Here is a 19,915-nt window from a genome sequence, read left to right as displayed (position 1 = left end):
ATCCTTCCACCTCAACCTCCCAAAGTGCTGAGGTTACAGGTGTAAGCCACTGTGCCTGGCCTGTTTTTGTTTTTGAGACAATCTCACCCTGTTGTCCCAGCTGGAGTGTAGTGGTGAGATCATAGCTTACTGCAGCCTCAACCTACTGAGCTCAATCAATCCTCCCACCTCAGCCTCCCTAGTAGCTGGGACCACAGGTACACACCACTGCACCCAGCTAATTTTTTTTAATTTTAATTTTTAGTAGAGACAATGTCTCACTGTGTTGCCCAGGCTCCTCTCAAATACCTGACCTCAAGTGATCCTCCCACCTCAGCCTTACAAAGTGCTCAGATTATAGGTGTGAGCCATCGCATCCAGCCCCAAGGATTGTTAATGCTGTTTTATACATGGCAAAGCCAAGCCACAAACTAAAACTGCAACCAGAACAAAACCTGGCTTCTCTACCCTGGTTGCAACCTGCCAAGCAAGCTCACCATCTCCTCTGGTGAGGCATTCTAATAAGTAACAGTAGAAGAGGGGACACTGATTTTGAGAAGGCGTTGAGTAACAAGAGTTATGGGAGATGGAGAACCTCCAGACACACAGTCCCTCCCTCATGTCCTGCTGATGCCTCAGGTCTAGTTCCTAAGGGAGAAGGCTGATGGAGTGGGAAGTCTGACTGCAGGTGGGGTCAGGAAAAGGATAAGCTTTAGACTCTCAGCCTCTCTCAGCCTCCAAGAAACCCCCAACCACCACCACCACCACCACCACCACCATCTTCTTCTTCGCTATGGTTACATGGCAATTTCACAATTTTACATAAAAGTGAACAAACGTGGCTGGGTGCACCTGTAATCTCAGCACTTTTGGAGGCTGAGGTGGGCAGATCACCTGAGGTTGGGCGTTTCAGACCAAACTGACCAACATGGAGAAAAATACCATCTCTACTAAAAATACAAAATTAGCCAGGCATGGTGTTGTGTACCTGTAATCTCAGCTACTCAGGAGGCCCAGGCAAGAGAAGTGCTTGAACCTGGGAGGTGGAGGTTGTGGTGAGCCAAGATTGCACTCCAGCCTGAGCAACAAGAGTGAAACTCACTCTCAAAAAAAAAGGGAACAAAAGCCTCTCTTAACTACATGCTCACCAGAAAGAGAAATGGAATAAAAAAAATACTAAGTATTGGGGACTATGTAGTTTTGACACTGGTAGGAGTGTAAATTGGTTTAACCAACGTAGAAAACTGCTTGGCAGAACCTATTAAGGCTGATATTTATATCTATGACATAGCAATTGCACTCCTAGGCATATACTGAATAGAAATATGTATTATGGTCACCAAAAGACAAGCTAGAACTGTCCTGTCCAATATAGCAGCCCTAGCTATGTTAGCTATTTACATTTAGATTAATTACAATTTAAGAAAATTAAAAATTCAGTTCCTCAGTCACACCTGTCACATTTTAAGTGCTCAAAAGTCACATGTCACTAGTGGGTATCACGTTGGATGGCACAGATATAGAACATTTTTACCATCGCAGAAAGTTTTACTGGACACTGTTCTAGAATATTGTAATGGTGCTATTCACAACAGCCTAAAACTAGAAAGACTCCAAATACCTATAAACAGCAGAATAGATACACCTAATTGTGGTATATTCATTCACACCATGAAACACTCTAAAGTCACTGAAATGAGCGACCCTCAAACACCCGCAGCCGTATGGATAAATCTCACCAACGAATGAAGCAGGCGCACAAGAGTGCCACCTACATGATTGCATTTAGATAGTGTTCCCAAACAGGCAAAACTAACCTGTGCTGTTAGAAGCCAGGACAGTGGTTACCCTTGGTGGCTCCAGGTAGTAATGACAAGAAGGGAGCTTGGGGGGAACTTTCTGGGGACTGATAATGTTCTGCTGTTTCTTCATCTGGGTGTTGGTAACTTGGAAGAGTTCCGTTTATAAGACAGAGCGAGCCGTAAGCTTGGGATTTTCAGAATGTATCTCTCACTCCAGTAAGAAGTTTACTAATCGCCCTTTTCTAAAGGGACGATTATTAGAAAACCTTAGCTGTTATTAATCTGTCATTTACAATCTAGGTGGGGTGGGGGCATATTGTAAAGGAAAGCAGACGTGGTTTAGAGATCAGTGCCCCTGCCTCAGACGCCTACGCAGGACTCCTTGCAGAGGCCTCCTGTCGCCCCCTAAGCCCCACCCAGGCCGTCCTACCTCCGCGAGCAGGTTGCGAACGTCAGGACTGCTGGCGCTTGCAGTTTAAGCTCTCGCCGCAGAGTCGGCTAGGCTCTCCCGGGGCTCGCCGGGGCATTCCTGGCCCAGCTGGCTCTGACCGCGCCGGGCCCGCCTGGGAAGCAGCTGCCGGCCCCTTGCGCCCCGCCACGCCCCGCGGCACCTGAGCTGCCCGCGGCGTTTCGAAGGATCCTTCCCTCTCGCGCGGGGCCAGACTGCGGCTGAGCACTGAACTCTTCTCCAGTCGCGGACAAATCAGCCCTTCCAGGGCTCGGGCCCCTGCAGTTGGGAGAAGGCGCCCGGGAAGTCCCCCATGGCGTCCTGAACCGGAAAGCGAGGTACTCGACGGCTGCGACTGGGGCCTCGGACCTCCAGGTCTCCCTCAGGCGTGAGTCTCCAGGGAAGCGCCCGCCCACCCGGCCCCACCCTGGCAGAGGCGCGGCCCGGAGTCACTCCAGCAGCGCCTGCGGACCGGGAAGAAGCCCTGTGAAGTGTTGGGTTTCCCCTCCTTACCCTTTCTTCCCTGCAGTGATGGGCTAGAGAGGATTTGTGCCTCCTCCTGGAAACGTCCTTTCACCTTCCCCTTCTGTCAAATGTCCCAGTAGCGCCGAAGTCGAAGCCCTTGTCTGGACAAGCAAGACCCCCCCCAGGCGCCACTTGTCCAGGGTATGCCCTATAAGACTCTGCCGGATCTCTGTGGAGAAGCGCTCCGCGGAGCTGGGGTTTTCGGTCCTAGTGACGTCCTGCTTCCCACTCCCCCAACCCTGTCTCCACCTCCTCACGCCGGGGACCTGGGAGTGCCTCAAGGGCAGAATGAAGTCCTAGACAACTTCCTAGAACCTCGATGCAGTGCCTGATCATCTCATTTAACTTTCAAAGCCAAAATGATTGATACATGAATGTTTACTATATAAACATTCACTGAGTTGTATACTTAACTACTTGCATGTTTTACTGTAGGCAAAAAAACCAAAACACACACACACTCACACATACACACACAGAGAGAGAGAAGAGAGAGAGAGAGAGAGAGAGAGAGAGAGAGAGAGAGAGAGAGAGAGAGAGAGGTGCTACAAGCATACCCATTTTATAGAGGAAGAAACGGATTCAGGGTACTTCTAACTTACTCACGGTCTCCACTGCTGGCTGTGGTGGTGCTGAGATAGAATGGATGCAGTCTGACTTTAGAGTTCATCTCTTGACTCCTCAAGGTCAGGCTTGGGGAAAAAGATCTAGCCACCTAAAATCTATCCTACTTCTTCCACCCACCCACCCCGAGCTTAGTGGGTGGGGAGGGGTTACACACTCATCCAAGGGCACCGAGGAGGGTTGAGCCTGAAGTGACCTCTGAAATCATATGGTTCACCCTTCTCTCCACCATAGATCTCAAAAACCAGAGCCCAGAAGAACAACTTACTTGGCCTGTTCCAAGTCTCATGGGTCATTAGGAGGCCTGTGTGGATTTTGATTCCTTCTGGCTCAAAGGACAATTTAATGAAGGAGGAGTTTGTCCTGTAAGGAGGAACTTTCCTCTGGAGATGAAGCCTAAGGAAGAGGTAGAGCATTGGTCAAGGGTTTTCAACCTCCGATGGCCTCGGCCCTGGAACCCTAGCAGTGAGCAGTAGGGAAATCCTCCAGTGAAGTGATGGGAGCTATTTATACCTGGAGACTGCAGGCTCCAGAGCAGGGTAGGGAGTGGACTGGTCTAGGCTGGCTTTAAATATCTAAAGACAAGGAAAGTTGCAGAAGCCAATCCACAGAACCAGTTCTGTTTCCTCTATGAGGATCACAAGCCACTTTTCCAGAACAAGAGGGAATGCAGACTGAAAGAAGACCAACACAGGGCAAGAGGAAGCCCAGCAAGGAAAATGGAGGTGTGGTGTGGGGAGCACTAAGAGGCCAAGGCCCAGGAGGATAGGGGACTGGAGACAAAGTAGTTGCTTACTCAGGAAACCCCCAATGGAGCAAGGTGCAGCTAGCTACTCTGAGAGCTGAGGTGCTGAAATCCCACCTGGGGAGTGAGCTCTCACAGGGCGCTGGCCCAGGTCTTGCTCACCTTTCATTCTCTGCACCTAGTGAACGTAGGGGAAGTTGAATTGGGTCCCAGATGTGGGTCCTGGGTTTCTTACACATCCTAGTTTTCCCCAGTCCCCAAACTTTGTGTCCTGGGGTTCAGGTCTTCACCAAGTTCTTAGCCCATATCCTAGGTATTGAGCTGTAGGGTGAGGTGCAATATTGTGGAGAGGGATGTCCTGAGGCAGCATCATGGGGTACAGAAGAAGGGGGGCCTGCTGCTGGGTTGGGGATGAGTTGCTAGGTGTCCTGCTACTGGGCCCAGGGAAGCCAATATTCCAGTTCCACATTTCCCTCAAAGCCAGCAGCCTAGGCCACAGCTCAACAGCACCAGGGCAATTCATGCACCTCTGGAGCACCGGGAAAGAGGTGTTGAAGGAGCCCCAAGGGCATCCCGCAGCCTCCTACTGTAGTACCTGTCCCAAAGGGAAAAGATGCCAACCTGGTCCTCTACAACCTCCTGGGGAGGGAGAGAGAGAAATAAATCTTTGCATGACACCATGTTAAAATATTGGAAAGTACCTAAGACTCTGGTGGCACAAATGTGAGAGTGATTGCCTCTACTTGGGTGGTTCAGGAAAGAAGCTTGGCCTTGAAGGAGAGGCAAGAGGTCACCAGAAAAATGGGGATGGAAGGGAATTCCAGCTGGACGGGAGGGCCTGTGCAGAGGCAGGGAGGCTGAGATAGCAAAGCACTGTTGGAATGACTTCCTTCTTGTTCTTCAGGTATTGACTTAAATGTAATCTCAACAGGCTTTCCCCATGCCTACTTCAAAGCACCCCTACTCCCAGCGTTTGGTTCTATTTCCTTTTTAGATTTCATCTACTGTTTTTGCATTGTTTGTTGTCTCCCCCTCCTTTCACCCATACCTGCACACCTGAAAATAAAATCCACCAGTCTAGGGACACTTTCTTTTTCATAGTTCCCGTCAACAGTGCTAGTGAATACATAGTAGGTTCTCAGTATACCTGATTGAATGGATGGATGAGTGAATGAATGAATGAAAGTCTGCAGCTGCAGGCTGTGAGAAGCAAGTGAGGAACCAAGAATTCCCTCTCCAGCCCTTTGCCTAAGCAATCCATGGGAAGGTAACGGCTCCAGAAGAGAGAGCGCGGTAGGGAGGAGGATTGGGGCGTCACCGTGGTGGGAGGCTGTGTCTCAGCTCGGGGGCGGCGTGAAAGAGGAGGGACCCGGCCTCGAGGGGCTGCGGAACGGCAGTCGGGCGCACTGGCTCACGCTGGGCTCCGGGGTCTTTCTGCCGCCTGAGAGGCGAGGGGAGGGGAGAGAAGGTCTTCGCCCACCAGCGCCGCTTCTCCAGCCTCCCGCCAGGCCCTTTCGGAAGTGTCCAAGTAGCATCCTGGGCGGTCAGAGGGCTTCGGAGGGCTCCCTTGCCTGCCTGCCTGCCTCCCTCCCTTCCTTCCCTCCTTCTTTTTCTTTCTCCTCCTCGCGTCTCACCAACCCCAGCCGGGCGGCCCCGCCGCAGCCTAGCAGCCCCACCCCCTCCTGTAAGGGAGAAATTGCTAAACTTGTAGCAATAATGACCCAGCATTCAGGCCGCCGACTCCCGCTGAACGTCTCAGCGCCCCGGCCGACCAGGCTTAATCAGTGCTCCCCTCCCTGCTGCCCGCCCAGCCCCCGTTCCCCTGTCCGCCCCCTCCCCCAGCGCACAAAAAGTGGGGAACAAAACCCCGGCGCATTTCTCCGTCCCTCTGTTGAGCAGACTGCTACACAAAGCCCCCGCTCTGAGAAGCAATGGGGAGCTCGGGGGGGACGTCAATCCGACGCGCTGGGGTTTTTGTTCGCGCAAGGGACCTCGCCTTCCTACCACACCTTTTGTTCGGGACTCCAATAAAAAGCCATTCTTTCCGCACCTTCCCGGCCCGGAGCCGCCTTTCAGCGAGGCCCGGCCCCACAATGGCGCGGCGCTCTGAGGCCTCCCCATTCACCCGCCTTGGCACGCTCACAATCGGCCGTGTGGCAGCACAGGCCTCGCACAGGCATTCTCCGCAAGTGACAAGGAGCCACATAAAGCCGAGGCAACCGGGGGAGAAGGGAGGGCGGCCGAGGGGGAGAGCTCGGCCATGGCGGGGCGCAGCGCAGCGTCCCGGGTCTCTCTGGGAGCTCCGGCTGCAGTCAGGGAAGGAGCAGCCTTCGCGCCGCCAATAGCTGGGCCTGGGGGCGAGGCTTCCTTTTTCCTCGCGACCCTTGAGGTGGGGCAGAGTCCAAGACTTGACTGAACGCAGGTCTATACAGCTAGTCCAAGCATCTGGGTAAAATTTGGGGGGACCGCAAAGTCTGGGACTTTAAATGGCCCTGAGCCTTCGACCTGTCCAGCCCGCAAGAGTAAACAGAAATTAATGAACAAAGCCACGAAGAGACCAGACTTGCAGCCTGGGGCCTGGCTCATGGGAGATCAGGCCTAGGATCTTCCAAGGAAGATAGCTTTCCCCCTCGCACCTTTTCCTCCCCTTCCCGCCCTGTCTAAAGGATTCTTCTCCACTCTTTGGGGCTAAGCAAATTCTGTAGCCGGCCAACGGTATGAAAATATTGCACCTTGTTTATTGACTCCTGTAGTGTGTGGCAGCGGGTGTGTATACGGCGTGTGGTTATAGTTATATAGATAGATAATATGTGCTGAATATAGAATACGAAACAGAAAGGAAACCCGGTAACACCTCCCGTGGGCCACCGGGTCCCATTATTTGTTCAGCCTCCCCGCCCCAGCCCCAACTTTTGATCTTATTTGGCTGGTTTTCCTCGAAGAGTCCTGAGTCCCCCGACAGTCCGACAATCCGGAGATCTGGACTGAGGTATCTGCTGCGGAGGGGAGGCAGCTGGGAAATGAAATCGACTGTGCTATGGCGCTCCAGGCCCGCAAAGGTGGCAGAGGTTAGGTAGGGTCTGGGATTTCTCAAGCCACGACCCCTATTTTTCTCTCCTTCATACTTTTAATTTGTTCTCTCCTTGGGCTCCCTGACAACGCTTCGCCAAGTCCGCAGAAAGGCGGAGGGAGAGAAGCCCTTCTCGCTTTGGAATAACCAAACGCGGCCAGGGTTCTAGCCTCCTGCACTCCCCTCGGTGCCAAGATCGGGGCCATCGTCTTCCCCGGCGCCCAGCCCGCGTTTCTGCCTGAGAGACAGTCCTGGCGAATAGACCCGGGCATTCTCCTCGCCCCCGAGCCCCCTTCACTAGGCCTCGAGTGAGCTGCAATCCGAAGTCCTGAGGAGCGAGAAGTATATATATATATTTTAACGAGGGGACCTGACCCTTAGGTCCGGCCCTTCTCGCCCTTCAGTCCCGCGGCGCCAGGCTGCGCTGGGGTGCCTGCCGCGTGACCGCTCAGTCCCTACCAGGCCCGGATGCCCTGCAAGGTGCCCTGAGCGCACGCGGCCCCAGCTGCAGCACCCTGGTGCAAAGGCTGTGCGCTACCGCCGCCGCCGAAGCCTCCTAGATTGCTCACGTTCACAAAGGGGCCGCCTCCGGCTGCGCTGCAGGCGGGCTGCATAGCAGTGCTCGCCGCGGAGGTCCCGCCGCCACCGCCGCCGCCCGCCGGGTACGCACAGCCGTAGCTGCCACTGTAGGCTGCGGCGGCCGCGGCGGCGGCAGCTGCGGCGGCAGCGGCCGCGGCCGAGTTCCCGTAGCCGTAGGCGGGGAAGCTGTTGTAGGAGTAGGCGCTTGCGCCCACGCTGTAGGGCGCGCCATAGGCCTGCGCGCTGGGCGTGACGCACGGCTTGCCGTCCCGCACCAGCACCGGAACCGCCACGCGGCGGGGCGGCGGCGGGGCCGCGTGTGCGCCCAGCTCCAGAGACTTGTCCTGCCGCTGTCTCTTGCACTTGTACCTGCGATTCTGGAACCAGATTTTCACCTGCGTGGACGTGAGCTTCAGGCTGCTGGCGAGGTGCTCGCGCTCGGGCGCCGACAGGTACCGCTGCTGCTTGAACCTGCGTTCCAGCTCGAAGACCTGGGCTTGCGAGAAGAGGACTCGAGGCTTCCGGCGGCTGCGTGGTTTCGGCCTTTCGCTCTCCTCCGCCGCTTTGCAGTCTCCGGCCGCCTCTAGAGGTTTCTTCAGCTGGCAGCTTTCTGCAGAAGAAGCAAACAACAGCGTACTTAACTGTTCCCGGCCGCACCGTGGCTCCTGTCCTGGAGCACTGCGGGCCCCTTTTGGTGGCTGCGCAGAGCGTTCGGTAGTAAATGCCTGGACTTTTTGGAACGTTTGTGGCTCCTGGTGCTGTGGGACCCTGCGACAGCCCCAGTACCCAAAGAACGCCCTCAGCCGGCGGAGGCACGTTTCGTGGGTAGGGGTAGTTAGTGCGTATTTATTTGGATCTTGAGCATCTGCAAGAGAAGAGATTACTCTGTATTAAATGTGCGACTCGACGTGCTAATGACTATTTTCAGGATGAAGGCTTGCAACTACATAGTAACTACAGTATTTGCAAACTCGTTTACCTTCTATTCCACAAGGATAGCTGAAGGTGTGAGTCGTGTTGGTATAAGTGGGGCGGTGTGCATAGATTGCATAAAAATCTGTTCCTAGTGTAACGCTTGTGCATGGCCCAGGGACTTTGTGTGTGTGTGTGTGTGTGCCTTATAAAAAACTACATGCAAGTGTGATAACAATGTCTGTATGCCCTTTGAAAATGAAGTTTGATTGACTAGTTATAGACAGTTTCATGCCGATTTTAGGCCTTGGAAACTGAGCATAGGCCTTGGCCTCTGCCACATTAAATTGCCTCTTGGGGAAAGACTGTGATTCTGTCCTCTCAAATACACTTCCTTGAGGACTTTATTCGATTATCCTATTTCCCTATCAATTCGCTTCCTGTCCGATGTGAGCAGCCAGGATCTAGGACTAAGTTCGGCGCGTTTTCTATTCCTTCCGCAGCCTGAGACACAAAGCAAAACGTTACGGATTTTCAAAAACGGCTGGCGCCTTAGGGGTGTGAGAGCTACGGCCCCTTGGAATAGGCAATGTTCCCACGCACTCTCTGACCGTCTCCTCTCTCTCTGTACTCGGTACCATGGGTTTAGGGAAGCTGAGTTCCAAGCCGAGAAGGGAGGAAACCACCCAGCTGGCCTCCACCAAAGTTCCTGCGCCCTGCGGATGCGAGACACACAGGCTGCTTGGGCTGTCTTTTCGGAGACGAAGGGGTGACTGCCGTGGGCTAAGAGAACTCATCTCACCCTAGACGGAAAGCGAAAAATGTCCAGGCTCCTGCCCTTTTTTGGGGGGGAAAGAGTCTGTTGAGGGGAGAAGAGCAAAAACACTACCAGTTACGAGGACCCAGGCGCTGAGCCAGCGTAGCCTCTCAGCATCAGGGCAGCAGTAACCACCTCCCCTTCCCTTTGGTGGAGAGCAGTTGTCAGGGTCACCTCATCCTTGTCTCTCCGCCCTGGGTCCCTTGCAGGTACCTGCGCTTTGTGGAGCTGTCGGTGACCAGGGCGGAGGCAAGGCCCCAGCCAAAGGGTAAAGGGGTGGGCAGCCGCGCTGGCAAGGTTTGTGGGCGCTTTGCGGGCACTCTGCCATTGTTCCAGGTGTGCGGGTGCGTTTCCTTTTCCCCTCTACTCACTTTGGCTCCGGTCCCTCACGACCTCGGGCTCCTCTTCATGTTCCTTGGGCCGGCTGCACGAGTCTCGCAGGACCGTGTGGACATAGCCCTGGGTACACAGCCCTGAATCCCTGTGGCCGTCGGCTGCAGCTAGTGAGTTCAAATAGGACAATTTCTCGCCCTCTTCTTCCTCGTCCTCCTCCCCTCCGTCAGAAAATTGTGTGCCCTCAGCTGCGGCCAGCATGCAGGGCGCTGAGTGGAAGTGGTGCTCCAAGTCTGCCTGCAAGTGCGCACCATGAAAGTGCTGCTGCTGTTGCTCCAGATTCAAAATGTCTTTGACTGAGAAAGGGGTGGAGGTGACCGGGCTTGGTAACATCATCAGGGCCACTTAATTGTCCAGTCCAAATAATAAATCCCGGCAGGGGCGGGGAGGCAGCGCGGCGGCTCCAGCTCTCCTCTTGGACTCCGCCGCTGCTGCTGAGTCGGGCTTTTGACAGACGCGGTCCCACTCCAGTCTAAATCGCCTCCATTGGCCGGGACCTGGGGGTCTGGGTTTTGTTACAGCCACTGCAGGGACTGGGGCCCGGGCGGCTAAGCCTCTGTCCGGGAGCCTTGCGTCATGTCGGGGGGCGGGGCCGGCGCCCCAGACTCCCTCCCCATTGGTTCCGGTTCATGGAACCACGCCCCCTGCTCTCACCAAATGGGTTGTTGCGGCCCTACCAGAAATTCGCAAGGACTAGTATAGAGTCCTGAAGTCCGAGACGCTGCGGACCGAGGCTGCATGGATCCGGTTCCTGAACCACTGATTCCCCCGTGGCTGCACCTTCCCGATTTAGGCCAGTTCTGGGAGGCTTGCTGTCCACAAACCAACGCCAGGGAAGGGTGCCCCAGGAGTGCGTTTTTTTCAGCTGCTGCGCGGGGCAGGAAAACTTCCTGGCGGGTAAATACCGGGCGCTGGATCCACGAGGAGACGGAGTGTTTTCTCTATCTACGGTGGGCGACACATCTGTTTCCACCTTGTTGACCTTGCTCAAGCTTTCTGTCCGCTTGGAACATCTTTCTTACCCGTATCCTCCACGAGTAAAAAGCTGTTCTCCAAGGAAGAGCTCCTAGATCGTCTAGCCGGAAGTCCCCTCTCTTCAGCCTCTGAACCTGCAGCTCGGGTTAACAAAGGACACGTGTGTCACTTCCCACTTAATTCTATAGCTGTACGTGCCTGTCTGGTCGCCTCCATTAGACTGTAAGCTCCATGAGGGCAGGGTCCCGGGGTTGATTTTGCCCTTGTATCTCTGGCAGCAACCGCACAGAGCAGTATGAAAAGGAAGACAGAATTGTGACTAAACTTTGGTATTCGACAGCTCTTGCTTGGCCTCGTCAGTGTGTATATCTTGGGCATTTCTAAGTCTCAGTTTCCTTATCTATACAACGAAAGCAATAATACCTTTTTCAGGGTTGTTGCTAGGGTTGAATGAGGCAAAACGGCCTCACACATGTTAAGCGCTCAGTACTTGTCAACTACTGCTTTTCTGTATGGGAGGTCAAGCAGTGTTTGTTGACTGCATTAGTGGTGCGTGGCTGGAGTGTGGAACACACTGGGTGGCTTCATACGGTGGTTTTGAGAGCAGGAACTGTCCTCACAAGGGAGGGGACCCAGCCTTGGCGGCCTTCTTTTCCGCCTATTGAAATCAGGAGCCTGAGTCTAGGCCTTGATTCTCCGACAGGCTTCTAAAATTTCTCTACCTACACGCCTTCTGGCACCTTCATGAGGCCCTGGTTGTTTTCTGGGGAAATCTATGCTGTCCCCATAGATTCTGGAAACTTCCGCGCTGGTAGGGACCATTTTCTTCCTGTGCAATAGGCATTTGCTCGCTGCTACCAGGCCTAGCCCAGTGAGGAGCAGTGGGCGCTGCTCTGAGGGCCATAGAAAGACCTGTGTGCAGCGCTAGCCTTGAAAACGTACGGACCGGTTCTAGCTCAACCTTGGCTCTCCTTATCCGGCCCCAGCCGCTCCAAGCATTTTTTGGCAGTCAGGATGGCGGAGCTGGAAGACAGCCGCCTCAGCTGGAAGGGCAGGTGAAAGGTGCAGGGAGGGTGGACATTGCCTCCGAGCGGCGTAAGACACCGTCTGGGAGTGGGTAAGAGGGTGAAGGGCTGCCATGCGGGGCCCGCAACGGCGACAGGAGTGGGTGCCCAAGGCTGAAGGGAGAAAGAACAGCCTGTCAGGAGCGGGGAGAGGCGGGGCTCTTCAGAAGGGAGCGGAAATGTTGTGGAGAGGCAGCCCCTAGGTCCGCGGGGGGCGAGCTGGGATGCCGCGCGGGCCACGTGCGCCCCGGAGTACTTAGGGTGGCGGCGGCCCGCAGGCGGTGGGGAGAGACCCTCTGTGGGCAGGGTCTTGCGCCGGAACCGCCATTCCTCAGCCACAGGGGCGCCCGGTGTCTTTCTGCTTTAAATCCTGAAAGTATTGATGCCTCAGGCGGAGGCCGGTGTCTGCAAACCAGGCGGTGAGTCTGCAGAGGGAGGAATGTGCCTGGTTTTGCCGTGGATCCCGAGCGCTCAGATGCAAAGATTCCGAGGTGGGGGCAGAGGGGTGCAAGGCACTGCAGGGTGGGGTGTTGGACCTCGAGTGTGAGTGCATTACGGTGGCAGCTGAGCACACAGGCAGGAAGCTGAGCTCTAGCCCCACTTCCCCACTCTACCTCCGGGGCAAAACCATTTTGGTGAAGTGTTTCTGCTCTCTTCTAGTCCCGTTTTTCTTCTCCTCTTGGGTGATTTCATGATTCTGGAAAAAGAAAAGGACAAAGGCTATCGAAACAATCTCTCTCACCCCAGTTTCCAACTGAAGCCTGCATTTCTCCTTGCCACATTCCCTTGCTTTTCAGCCTTGCTTCTCTCCTAGGCCTTACCTAAATCTGGCCCCAACAATCCAGGTCTTAGAACTGCGATCGGGACAAAGCGCCCCTCCAGCGCCTGATGGTCGATACATGCCCACAGACGCGCTGCACCCGCCGGAGCCCGTCAGGGCCCCTCTGTCAGGCCTACTCAAGCCTCTCTACCCAAAATTCCACCTCGGCGGCCCCGGGCCAGGCCCAAGCGGTTGTCTCTTGAGAACCCTGGGCAGGTAGGCCACCAGGGCCTGTGAGGACTCCCAGCGTGGGGAACCCAGGAAAAGGGGTCTAGCGGGTGGCATCTAGGCCTTATTGCAGCTTCCTTTCCCCATTTCCAGCCCTGTGCAGGGCTGATCCAGCATGCGGAAAACCTCTATCCGCTACCGCATCCCTAAGGTTGATCTGAGTTTTATGCCCAGAGCAGGGGTTTGGGTTGTCTCCAACTGCCCTCTCAGTGTTGTTCAGGCTTCCGTTAGTTGCTCTGGTTCCCCAGTGGCCAAGCTTCCCCGCAGGGATTCCCGCAAAGCCAGTGCCATCTAGGTGGCCGCCATTTCGCTCGCGCGAAGCCGGTACCCGCGACGGCCGCGGGCCTGAAAGGAGGAGAACTCGAGAGCAGTCGTTGTGCAGCCGCAGTCGCTCTGCACGAGTCACTTATCAGAGGGTGGGATCTGGTTCCAACGCCTATCCAGTTACGATTGCCTTCTGGGGCATTTGCATTCTCTTGTCTGAAAAGGAGATCTTTGAAATCCTCGAGCTGTGCTCTACTAATAATAGCTTTTCGTTCCAGACAGTTTAGCTAATTACTATCAGATAAAGTAAGTGTGGTTGCATCCATGGAAGCGTTTGATTTTATTTTAATCGAGTGTATCTACCTTCCTACTCTTTCATCACCTCATACATTTATACAAGCTCTCTCTCCCACCCTATGATTAAAGATCATCAGTAAATGGTGGCAAATTCCGTGAAGGGGAAGTGCTGTATAGATGCATAAACGTTTGTATCTTTTTTTATTTTTAAAGAAAAACTACATGCGAGCCATTACAATAAATGCATTATCAAATGAAAAATGTGACAATTTTTTGAAAGCTATAAAGTGTTCTCATAACTGTTATCTGCACAAAGATTGCTTAATTAATGTACCTATAAATATAGGCAGATAATGGATAATTTTAGTTATAAATGCCACTCCTTATCCCGTTGTCTCTCAACTATTCAAATAGTCATTTAATTATATAACCAATGCTACAAACAGGTTGAAAGTTATCGTGGTTTCTAATCGAAATGTAACAATGTAACACTATAATCAGAAGTGATTTTTCTATTAAAGCATGAAAAATTATACTGTGATGAACTCAGCCAAAACATTTCAGGTGAATCTTTTCACCATTTTTAATTGCTTTTCTAGAAGTTTCATTTTCAATGACAACTTTTGAGAGAGAAAGAGAGAGGAAAAGAGAGAAGGAGAGAGAGCCACTAAATTGGTTTTTGTTAATTTGTTGGTGGCAGTGGTGGTGGTGGTTGTGGGGTGTGTGTGTGTGTGTGTGTGTGCACACAAGCGCGTGTGTGCTTTGCTTTGGTTTTTAGTTAAGGAATGTTAGAAAGCTATCCAATATTTTTTTTTTTAAAGCAATTCAGAAGCAATAGCATTTTAATTGCCAGACGGGGTGAATACACTTTGCGCTTTTAAAGAAATGTCAACTGGGTTGGTGAGTCCTAGAAGGCATTAAACTGGTCTAATTTTTTGAGAGTTTTTTTCTTGTTGAAGGAATTTCTTAAGAGAGATTTTGAAATGCTGTTTTAAGTATTTAGTTTGTTTTGCATGTGTTTGTAGGAATACCAAATTTTCCTAGATTTTATTTGGAACTGAGTTTTTTAAATTAACCAGTATTTCTCTTTCCTGGGAGGAAATTTGTCCAAAATCAGTAATTTGTGTAGTTCTTTGTAAATTACAGGCCCTTGCTGAGAATGTGACTTTTGATTTCTCAAGGAGATAATTTTACAGCTGTCTTTGTGGATCTGCCCCCTCCAAAAATTTTAAAGATAAAAATGTAAATTACACTTTCTTTAACAAAGCCAGTTCTGTTAATGAAACAGTAATGTCGAAAACACTGTATCTTTGTTGAATGAAATCAATTCAAAATTTTTTCAAACAAAAACACATTTAAAAAAAGGACGCCTGTATACAGACATTTATTTGTACTATTTGCGTGTGCTATTTAGGCGTACAGTGAGCAGTTTTAACTTGAGGATTAAATTGGAATTCTGAATGCATTCCTTAACTTTTTTTTATTGTTGCTAGCGTGCATTTAGCTTTCTGTAGCGAAATTTCAATGTGTATAACCCTTTTAAAATGTAATCTGACTTCAGAAGAGTGGCTGCAGTCTTGGGCAAATTACTTCATTTGAACCAGAACTCCTGCCTGCTCCGTGCGGACTGCTGAGCAGTAAGTAGAGGGGAAAGAGAGATAGAGAAATGTGGTTTCGCGTTCCAAGAAGCAAGAGAGATTCTTTGTGTCTCTTCCAGCGCTATCTCCTCGAAACTGTCTGCTCTCAACCGAACACCCGCTCAGGATCTCGGCCTCCAAGGACATAGAAAGCTTCCTCCAAATTTCCTGGGGGTCACGTTGGCACAAATACCTTCAAACCGTTTGGGAACAAAAAAGACCTTTCTCACTTGGAAAGAAATATTTACTGCAGTCTTTTCTAAGTAACTTAAGTAACGTCTTATCCGGCCCTCACCGCGTCCAGCCTAGAGGTCTGGATCTTTGGTCGGCACTGGGAGAGCGATCTCCAAGGTTCGTCGAGACCTTCGCTGCGTCAGCGGATGGCCGGGTCTGCGGGCCTAACCCCTCATTGCCCTTGGTCCTGAAGTTGCAGGGACCCCCAGCCATCAGCACTGCCTCGGCGAAGTCCCGACTCGGCTCGCCTCACCCTGTGGATATGTGGGGGTTGGCTGGGGCCATGGGCTGCTGGCCTTGCTCAGAATCAGCCAGGGAACCGTAGCGAGGGCCGAGGCACAAAGCCGGCGCGGTGAGTCAGGACGCACGCACGCGACGGGGTCAGGAGTGGCGCGCCCTAGGAGCCAGGTCCAGGCTCTGGACCTCGCAGCCTCGCCTGGGTGTCAGGTTGGAGGTCCCTGGTTTGGTGGCTCCAGGTTGCAGGACTGTCAGGGCTTCAGCCCTCATTGTGCCCTGCCCGCCTCTGGCGCTGCGTCTCTAAGCCCGTGCACTTAGGGCCCGGCAGTGCTGGTCTTTTTCCTGGGCATCTCTCTCCATCCTCCCGCCAACGGCCCAGGGCCCTAGGGAAGAGGGCTAGGGAGACTCGGTTGGCCCGCACAAGCTGAGCCTTTATCCTAGAACGTGCCTCTAGGTTCTCCAACTTCCCTCTGCCTCCCTGTGCTCCTGCCAACCGGAGGCAAGGACCTTCTTACCTCTTAATGCTGGCCACATCCAGAGACCGCGCAAAGCCTCTGAGTCCGGGACCCTGAAACCACTCGTGGTCTTCCCCCTGCAGTCCTCCTCCTCTCCCTCCTGCCAGTCTTTTTCCCCTCGTGGCCCCTTCCTCTCTCACAATCCCATTTTACTCTGCCACCCATTTTCCCTTCTACCCTCCCCCACTTCCTTTCTTCCTCACCTCCTCCCCCATGTCCTCAGCTTCCTTTCTCACTGTCTTCACTCCTCCCCACCCGTTTTCCCTCTTACCCATTTTCTCACTCTTCCCTCATCTTGTTTCATTCCCCCTTTCCCTCCCTTGACCCCTCCACTCTGATGCTCTCAGTTTTTTGATCGTGACCCCTGTAGATGTTTGTTGTGAAGGAAATCAGGGCAGCACAGGAAGGCTGCAGGAGGTGGGGTGAGACTAACTAAACAAGACCCCACTCCTGAGCCCCACACTCCTTCCTCCATCCCACCCCTGTATTTCTGACTCTCAGGGGCTGCTCAGTAAAATGCCCATGCACCTCTGGGGCTGGTGAAAGGGAAGCTACTCTGTGCCCTGCTCCAACTGGTAAGACCTCTCCCACCTCCCAGGCCGTCACTCTCTCATAGCCTCAGCAGTGTGCCCTAGCTGGTCTGTGGGGCTCCAGGTGGTAGGCTTGGTGGCCTTCCCCATGGAAATCCCCACTCCAGGCAGATCATGAGGAGCCTCCGTTTCCTGCAATTGTGGCAGTCTGAAGAGAACCGGAGCAGAGCTGGAGGTGACTATGAGGCCTGGGCTCCAGGCATCCCCTGAGAGCAGATGGGGGCGCCCAGACCAGAATGCCCCACCACCACTACACCACACAGGCGAGAGCAAACTGACCTTCCCTTCTTTCCCCAACCCCACTTTAGACTAGGGGTTGTATCACCTTGAGATCAACCCAACTGGAAGGTGTTTCAGAGATTGCCTTAAAATGCAAGGGCCAAATCTAGAAGAGAGTGGTCCAGGCTTCTCACACCAGCCAAGGATTGAGCACTCTAGCTGCTCTGGGTTTGCCAATAATCTCCTACCTTCTCCCTAACTGGGGCCAGTTGTGGGGGGCACTGAGTCACTGGCCTCTTGAAAGGAGACTAAGTCTCATGCCTTCTCCTCTGGGAGCTGGGCTCCCCAGATGCATGGCAGGCAGTCAGCCACCCTCTACCCTTTACCTTCCAGCTGCAACCGTATTTTTGAGATTGGTGGCAGTTTCATCTCCTGAGAAAGACAGGTTTCCAGTAGGTAGATGGAGAGATGACATAGATGTTTCTATAGACTTGCCTTTCTCTTTGAGTGAGGAAGAAAGTGCTTTCCTGTGTGAACACATGAGTGAATGCACACGTGGATGGGCATGGGAAAGAAGGCACTCGGGACTCCCCATAAATGTAAACTCCACATTAGGGCTCTGATCTTCCATGATCTTTCAGATCATGTGGTCATTACAGCAGGGCTGACCAACACTCATTCTAAATTCCCTCCCTCCTTTTTTCCCCTCACAATAATGTGAATTGCTGGTAGTGACACAAGATGTGGAGATACATGATTATATGATCCAAGATGAAAATTAACTTCCATGACTGTCAGATGCACTATTTCTATAAGACAATTTATGGGATCATTACAATTAGCTTTGTACAAGGTGGTTTCATAAAGGCCTGTCTAAGCTGTAGTCAGAGAAGAGGGAATCGATTATTACCAGAGTTGTAATGACCGTGTGTGTTTTTGAAAGTAATAAAACTACATTGAAATATTCTGTGATTTAGACTTTTAAAAACTCCATGGGTCATGCCCTCAACACTAGTGTAGTAGAGAGGGTGGCCAATGTGTATATAAGTGTATGTATTGTGCCCCCACATGAGTGAGCAGATGTGAACATCTTATACCTCTCACAACCAGTAAGTCAGTAAGCATGTACATGAGTGGCTGTAGACAGACCTCCTGAGCATTCATGTACAAGGGTTGCCTTGGTGACACCCTCCTCTGCAAGGACAGCCCATAGATGAGGAGGTTGAGTTTGCCGTATGGGGTTCAGGGAGATGGTGTTTTCTCTAAGTCATAATCATACCTCATGCCTCTGTCTTGGGCTGGAGCACTGGCCCTGTAGTCCACCAGATCTAGGTGTGGAGTCCTGCTGTTTTTGTAGTCTTGTGACATTGAGCCAGTCCTTCAACCTCATTAAATGGCAGTTTTCTCACTTACAAAAGAAGATAATAACGGTGTGGACTTTTTAGGCCTGGCATAAGGATTAAGGAAATGATGGAAGAAAATCGCTTACAGAGCATTCCACACCTATGCGAGGAGAAATGGTTCTTGTGGTGGTGCTGGGGGTGTGCGTGGTGAGAGGCTATTGTTAGGCACAGAGGGGCCAAGCTTCTCCTCTAGCTGAGCAGAGACGGGAGAGTGAGGTTCCCAGGCACTCTTTTTTCACACTTAGAAAAGCATTAATTGTCCATCAAATTTTGTGCTTTTGTGAGGTCTTCAAACAAGGAGACTCATTCTCTTAATTATTAATTTTAGGAAATACTCTCAAAATGACCAGCAGCCTCCTTTCAGCCTCCCCACTCCCCAGTAGTCACTCTCCACCATCTGAAGCCAAAGAAGCTGCAAACAAAACTGGCGCTCCAGTCCAGCTTCCCACTCCCACAAATGCATCATTTTTAGCTGCTGTAAACAAATCCCTGGTCTCCTGTCATTGTTATCGTGTTGAGATAAAGATCTGCCCAATTAGCGTCCCTGCTGGAAAGCAAATAAATCAGCTGCTGGGGACCTACCCTTACGGTGGGCGGCCTTCTCTTACCCAGTCCTCGCCCTACACCAGGCTGTGCCCTCTTTCCTTTTCCCTCTGCGGTGGGTGAGAGCCTCTGGATTTGCTTGGTTTCTTATCTCTCTGCTTGGCCCCACACCTGCTGTGTGACTTTAGGCAAGTTACTTACCCTCTCTGAGCCTGTTTCCTTTCCATAAAGGAGTTAATGATGACTACCTTTTAGGGTTGTAGTGAGCGGCTATAACAATAGAAATAATATAGCTGACAACAATAACATTAACATTCCCACCACCAACAACCACATGGATAGTACTAGCCACTTTTCGTGGCTGTTCTACAAGCACCAATGGGCTCAGAGGTTAAGAGCCCCTCCTCCCCACCCAGCCCCCACAGAAGCTGGCAGACCATGGTCAAGAGACTTCTACTGGGCTAGGAGAGTTCCCTGACTCATTGGGTATGAAGATCCCAGAACATCGCCAGGCTGCTGCAAACTCTTGCTAAGTGTCCGCCATTGTTACTGCTTCTACTTCTTGCAACAGCTCTTGTGTTTGGCCCTATTAATATAACAATTTCAGAGGAGGGAACCGAGGCTCAGAAGGGTGAGGTAAATTGCCCAAGTTTTTAAAAATTCTTTGCCTTGAACACTCAGCTTCCTCTCTTCCCGCTTCTGCTTGTCCTGCGCGACGTAGGGACTGCCTGTCCAGACGCAGTTTTCTCTACTCTGCGAATTCCTCCTCCCTACTCGACAGCCCTCCCCTTCCTCAAATCTTCCTGCAGAGCCCAGACGGTGGTTCACAGCCCCCAAAAGGAATGTGCCCCTGTGACAGGATTGACTTGAAAATAAACACGACCGGACGGTGGGGCGGAGCCACCTCTAGCCCCCTCCCCTTCCCTCCTACGTGTACCCCCCACCTCCGCCCCCAAGAACAGTTTCCTTTCTCCCCACCTCGGTCCGGTCCTTCG

The 19,915-nt window shown here is 52.4% G+C and overlaps 2 protein-coding genes across 2 annotated transcripts; one reads left to right on the top strand and one right to left on the bottom strand.

The window, feature by feature from the left end:
* Positions 1-6,843: 6,843 nt before the first annotated feature.
* NKX2-3 (NK2 homeobox 3) lies at positions 6,844-10,420 on the bottom strand. Its single transcript, XM_035268746.3, has 2 exons — positions 9,873-10,420; positions 6,844-8,382 (listed from the first exon to the last, which is right to left on the bottom strand). The coding sequence occupies exons 1-2, from the start codon at positions 10,228-10,230 to the stop codon at positions 7,649-7,651; spliced, it is 1,092 nt and encodes a 363-aa protein (XP_035124637.1). The 5' UTR covers positions 10,231-10,420; the 3' UTR covers positions 6,844-7,648.
* A 160-nt stretch (positions 10,421-10,580) lies between these two features.
* On the top strand, positions 10,581-19,499 carry LOC118146363 (uncharacterized). Its single transcript, XM_035268747.3, has 4 exons — positions 10,581-11,924; positions 12,325-12,424; positions 15,104-15,179; positions 15,260-19,499. Exons 1-4 carry the CDS (start codon positions 11,884-11,886, stop codon positions 15,736-15,738), a joined length of 696 nt encoding a protein of 231 aa, XP_035124638.1. The 5' UTR covers positions 10,581-11,883; the 3' UTR covers positions 15,739-19,499.
* The last annotated feature ends 416 nt before the right edge of the window (positions 19,500-19,915 follow it).

The sequence above is a fragment of the Callithrix jacchus genome, chromosome 12 (genome assembly GCF_049354715.1).
Source record: "Callithrix jacchus isolate 240 chromosome 12, calJac240_pri, whole genome shotgun sequence".
Classification (NCBI taxonomy): domain Eukaryota; kingdom Metazoa; phylum Chordata; class Mammalia; order Primates; family Cebidae; genus Callithrix; species Callithrix jacchus.
This window is presented reverse-complemented; position numbering and strand designations above follow the sequence as displayed.

Bases quoted from the DNA above. Each gene is read 5' to 3' on its own strand.
- NKX2-3 (XM_035268746.3), bottom strand. From the start codon at position 10,230: ATGATGTTACCAAGCCCGGTCACCTCCACCCCTTTCTCAGTCAAAGAC. The intron at 8,383-9,872 runs GTGAGTAGAGGG...CTTCTTCTGCAG, and splicing joins CGTGAGGGACCGGAGCCAAA to AAAGCTGCCAGCTGAAGAAA.
- LOC118146363 (XM_035268747.3), top strand. From the start codon at position 11,884: ATGGCGGAGCTGGAAGACAGCCGCCTCAGCTGGAAGGGCAG. The intron at 11,925-12,324 runs GTGAAAGGTGCA...TTGATGCCTCAG, and splicing joins CGCCTCAGCTGGAAGGGCAG to GCGGAGGCCGGTGTCTGCAA. The intron at 12,425-15,103 runs GTGGGGGCAGAG...ATCTGACTTCAG, and splicing joins TCAGATGCAAAGATTCCGAG to AAGAGTGGCTGCAGTCTTGG.